The sequence below is a fragment of the Lolium perenne genome, chromosome 1, assembly GCF_019359855.2.
Source record: "Lolium perenne isolate Kyuss_39 chromosome 1, Kyuss_2.0, whole genome shotgun sequence".
Lineage (NCBI taxonomy): Eukaryota > Viridiplantae > Streptophyta > Magnoliopsida > Poales > Poaceae > Lolium > Lolium perenne.
In genome coordinates, this window is record NC_067244.2 from 198,086,877 (window position 1) to 198,092,699 (window position 5,823).

General features: G+C 43.7%; 1 protein-coding gene across 1 annotated transcript; it reads right to left on the bottom strand.

The window, feature by feature from the left end:
• Positions 1 to 2,460: 2,460 nt before the first annotated feature.
• Positions 2,461 to 5,823, bottom strand: LOC127310737 (wall-associated receptor kinase 1). The gene is made up of 3 exons (XM_051341412.2): positions 4,830 to 5,823; positions 4,571 to 4,744; positions 2,461 to 3,809 (listed from the first exon to the last, which is right to left on the bottom strand). The coding sequence occupies exons 1-3, from the start codon at positions 5,746 to 5,748 to the stop codon at positions 2,668 to 2,670; spliced, it is 2,235 nt and encodes a 744-aa protein (XP_051197372.1). The 5' UTR covers positions 5,749 to 5,823; the 3' UTR covers positions 2,461 to 2,667.

Here is a 5,823-nt window from a genome sequence, read left to right on the forward strand (position 1 = left end):
CCACAGACGGCGCCAATTGACAAGGTATTAACTTGTCAATTCCTACAAGTAGTAGACTAGGGTTTCGTTGGATGTAGAGGGCAAGTAGATCTCGAAGGTTTCAGCCGAAAAGTACTCGACGAAATACAAACTAGGGTTTACTCAACAATGATTCGATGCCTTTCTCGTCCCTCGACTCCCCCTTATATATGAGGCGGAGCCGAGGGATTCGTATTGTACAAATTACAGAGTCCGGGGAGGTTTCTAACTCACCCCGCAAGATTACACACAACACTTCCTATTACAACTCTAGCTTTCCTTAATAATATCTTTGGGCTTCCGAGTCTTCTTATTCTTCGAGTAGTGGGCCTTCAGTAAATCCCGGGTACTATCTTCGGCAGGCCCATTGGGGATGCCTATGTCAGCAAGTGTGTGGAGTTGCGAATATCTTGCAGGGTTGAGAGCTGTTGCATTGGCGACATGGACCAATCGAGAGATCTTGTTGCGTCATACAAGTTATCATCCACTTCATCAAGTTACCTCCGCTGCAATCACCCCGTGATCATCATCACCACCGTTGCTTACGGAGAAGATCGGGCCACCCCTTATCAGTAAGGCTTAGCTGGAAATTTATGTATTTTAGTATGGGTTCCCTCTGAACAAGCGTCATAGAGGTTATGCTGAGGCTGCATCCGTTGAAAATGAAATGACGTGAAAAAGAGATGAATGTCCTACCCAAGCCCTGTGCAGTTCCTAGGAGGGCAGATTGCCATCACTAGGAGGCCAAGCTCATAGAGGAGGTGCCTATACTAGGGTATGTAAGTGAAAGGTTAATGGTTGATGATTCGCATACTGAGTATGATTATTCAGGGCTATCCCTGACGGATGTAATTAAAAGTTATGGCACAAGTGTACAACCTCTACAGAGTGTTAAACTATTCGAATAGCCGCGTCCGCGGTCATGGACGGTTGGATGGCCATACTGTTCCGTTGTCACATGTTTTCAAAATGACTTATGACTTGAAAGGTGAACTTGACTTGACTACCCCCAAGTTGTGGGAATGACACTAATGTTCCCACTTGAGTAATTTTAAGCAAATAGAGAGTCTTTAACTACTAAGTGTTGAGGAAATCAAACTAGCTTTTTGCAAATAAACCTAGAAGCTTAGAACCCTTATTAGAGCTACTAGTACTTCTATTAGTGGTAGTTTGCGAGTACTTTGTAAAGTACTCATGGCTTTGTCCCTGGCTATTCAAATGGCCAGACTATGAAGAGGAGAACCAGTACCAGGAAGATGGACAGCAGGACGTCTATGATAACTAGGACCACCTCCCGACGTCAAGCGTTGCCTGTGAAACAGATGGACCGCTACTACGTTTCTTCCGCTGTGTATTAGATCAACTATTGTTTTAAACTGGATCATGAGATCCCTTGTTGTAAGACGATTATGGTTTGTAATGAATAATGTTCTGTGATGTCGACTATTATGTCTCGCAAAAACAATTTTCCTGAGATTGCGATGTATGTCATAATAGACATCTGGAATTAAAAATCCTGGTGTTGACACTTTAGTAATCAACGGAAAGCAATTAATAAGTTAATCCACGTCACTAATCCATGAGACCACTCATCTCAACCATCCATTCTCCTTTGTATCATTGTTGCCTCAACAAGAAGCGAGATGCCCATCAGTTTGTTCCCGCCGTTCCTCTCTCCCGCCAAATAGCATGTCTATAAGTACAAGCTACATTTACGTGCGGGGGAGCACATGTAACTTAGAATTTGGTTTTTACTTGTCAGGGAGAGGAGAGGAGCAAGGCACTCCGTTGAGACCAGCGGTGAAGATGCTCTCTTTGATCTTATCGCCGACCGGATGGGAGGCGTGCATGGGTATGGTGTGTAGATCGCATCGCTAGCAAGAAATATGATGGCTTGATGGAGTTCTTCTCTAGATCACATTCAACAGGTAATACATCCCTTTAATTCATTCTCACGCGTGTGTGCAAACACCCGGTTTTCTTTTTTGGGTTCCCTGTTTTCTTCCTTCGATTTTGTTTCTACCTTTCTTGAGTATACCCGATGCTCCAAATCGTACTCTCGACATGTACCCGCTTCTATGTTGTTTTCAGTATCATTGATGGAGTTCTGGATTATCTAAAACTATGTGTGGTGTTGGTAATTTGGCATTGGTTTGAGTTTGTTCATCTGGTATTCTGTAGATGTGTTGTTCCTCTGAAGGATTTTTTGTGTTCTAATTTATTCGGTAGTTGGCTTATTTGTGTTGAAACAGTCATCTATTTAATAAAGAAAAGATAGACTTATAATATTAACGAACACCAAGTAGCAATATGCATCAATCGATGCGCTAAAGTAGAACTTTCTCCTTCTTTGTCCATGCTAGCTTACGCCCGCCATAGTTACAGTCAAAAAATTGTGCTTTCATGTTCTAGTTACAATGCAATCAACACCAATATAATGCATTAAAAGATAGACTTATAATATTAATGAACATTGCATATTCCAGTTGATTACCCACAAGAGGGCATCAACCTCACACTACAAAAATCCCCAAAAAAAGCCACACACTAGAATTATATTGTGCATGTTCCCAACTTACACACAAAGGCTTGGAAATATAATAAGATACAAATTACTGGGTTTCCTTGTTGGCTGCTTCATTTAGTGGCCTATGGACTAGGAAGGATGTCCATGTTGCTAGGAGTTACCTTCGCTGAAATATTGGCCCTAGTAGTTCCACTAACCACCTCTGTGTTGGTGTTGGTAGGAGAATTATATATGGTAATATCCCCAATGTTGTTAGGATTTGTATTGTTTGATTTTCCAAACTTCTTGTTTCTCCTAATCATCACCAGTTGTTCGGCCACCTCTGTCATATCTGGCCGATCTTCTAAGTCTTCCTTTAGACAATCCATTGCTAGCTTTCCCATTTCTTCAAGGATGGAGATATCTTCTTCGGTTGTAATGTCATTGTCAAACATTGCCCTCCCACTCCTTTCCTTTTCATAAACTTTGCGGTACTCAATAATGAGACTAAGTTTCTCATCATAAACATTTTTCTTCCCTGTAATGAGCTCCAACAAAACTGCTCCAAAGCTATACACATCACTCTTCTGTGTCAAAAGGCCAGTTTTCATGAATACTGGGTCTATGTAACCCATGCACCCAACCACAACCTTGGCATAATATTCTTCTTTCAGTAGTTTGGACAACCCAAAATCTGCGATTTTTGGTGTCAACTTGTCATCCAGAAGTATGTTGTCTGGCTTGACATCACCATGTCTCATGGCATGAGTTGCATAACTATGCATATATTTTAACCCTTCTGCAGATCCAATTGCAATGTCCAAGCGTGAATCCAAGGGGAGTACTTGATCCTTTTTGCGGTGCAGGATGTCTTGGAGGCTCCCATTTGCTGCGAACTCATACACCAACACTGGAACTTCCACCTCTAGGCAGCAACCAACGAGCTTTAGTATGTTCTTGTGGATCATCTGTGTCTGGATCTCAACTTCATCAACAAATTCCTCCTTTGTAGCTTCATCTACCTTGATCGATGCCTTGACGGCCACCATGGTATTGTCAGGAAGAGTTCCTTTGTACACATTACCAAAACTTCCGTTTCCAAGAAACTCTGCATTATCTTTTGTGATTTTCTTCAGTACATCTTTTGTGAAAATTGAGAGACCATTCACATTTTTTAGCATCTCGCCTCCGTTCTTTTCAAAAAGTTTATCCAGCTTTCTCTTTTGGAGCATAATGAATGCTAGGAGGAGAGCGACAATAAGTACGAATACTCCTAGACTGATGCCTGCAATTAACATATCATGTGAATCAGTTACTCATGGCTAATGCACCTTAAGTTGGTCCATTTTGTTTACTAAATACATGCTAACTGCGTTTTATCCATTCCACGATGTGCAAGTGCTACTGTTACGATTTGGACATTGTCTTGCAAAGAACATTTATGTGGATGCTAAATACCAGTAAATATAACTATACAAAAAGTAGTATATCTCATTGGCTACTGATGAGATATTGTGTACCTCATCAACTCTGGTATCACCAGATAAATCACTCTAAATATTTTGATTCTTACTCTTATAGAAACACCATAATTCTAAGTCTCGCAATCTGAGTTAGTAACGAAGATGAATTTATTGATTTTGGAGCAATAATCATCTCTTAAAAGTTAAAATTTAAAAAGCATATTTCTATTTTCATAAATTAAAAAGTATTGATCCTCAAAGCAAGAGAAGTCAGATGGCATGAGAACCTTTATTTTGTAGATCCAGGTTTTATGTAGAATGCCAATATATATACCTCCTTGCATTTGTATGTGTTAATAATTTGATTCTCTCCATGTGGAAGCTATAATTCTATATTCCCTTAAAAAAAAGCTACAATTCTATAAGGAAAATGATTTGCACCGGCTGATACATGTTTTGATGACACTATCGCCTCTACACATCACATGCCAAAAAGAACACTGGGATAGCATTGCGGGAATATGGAAATGTGAAATTGAGCACTGGCACAACAAAAAAAGTGAAATTGAGCATGTATGTGTACCAAGGGCAATCCTTGCTTCAACAGGGAATTTTGAGGCGCAAACATTCTCATATGCATTGCCATCATGAGCCTTTTGTCCAGAAGGGCAGTCACAACCGTATGAACCAACTTTGTTGTGGCATACTCCCTTGCAAGGGTAATACGGTTTCCACTTATCATCACATTCATTGATATCTGCGTCGTCATGGACGGAAAGGATCAGCAACGAGTCTGCACTATTAATACTTGTAGAAATGAATTGAACCTGAGGGTTAGTTACCTTGGCATCCGCCCTCGCCGGTAAGGTATGGGTTGCCCCAGAAGCCGCTGGTGCAATTGCAGATGTATCCTTCGCTATTGTACGAGTCGAGGCACTCACTGTTGTCGCTGACGCAGGCGTACCCCGGCTTGTTTTTCACCTCAGCGCAGGTCTTGTTGCCGTCTTCGATGTTGCGGATTGCCCAGTCGAGCACCAGCGGCTTGGTGGTCTTGGTGTCCATTTTGAGGTCGGACACCCGGAAGTCGTAGGTGTTTTTCTTCACTATGAACGCGTAATCGCAGGGGCTGTAGGTCAGGTCCGTGTGCGTATAGCCGAAAAAAGTGCTAGCCGCGTAGGAAGCGAAAAATGTCATGGTGTTGTCCGTGAGTCCCGGCGGGATGTCGACGCGGCAGCAGCCGATGCCCGCGCAAGCGCCGTCCTCCGCCCGCCCCTCGCGGTCGCAGTAGGCCACGCAGCCCGTGTAGAAGCTGTATAAGTTGGTCTTACCCGGCCCGCTGTTGGTGTAGGCAAAGGTGTTGCAGCCGAGGACGATGAGCTCGTTGCTGGTGTTGGAGATGCGGTACGCGGGGCTGATGCCGACGCTGCCATAGAACCAATCCAAGCTGGCCCCGTCGGTGGTGTTGTAGCAATTGTACGCGATGGGCAGCATCACCTCGGCCTCCGGTCGCGGCATCACGGTCAGGTTCAGCACCGCTAGAGTGTTGTTGTTGCCCGCGAGGATCGGCGTGCCGCCGGTGGTGCACTCGATCTCGAAGCCCGGCAGGAAGCAGCCGTCCCCGATGCCGAACGGGAAGTGCATGTCCACGCTGCCGCATTTCTGCTGGCATGTCGCTGGCGGCTGGAGGGCCAGGAAGCTATCGGCGAGGAACAGCACAGGCAGCAAGAGTGCCGTCCATATTATTGATGGACGCATGGCCATCGTAGCACCGACAGAATCAATGCTCGATGTGCTTGTTTAGAAGATGATCGAGCTAGCTAACTCAGCTTTTTTGTG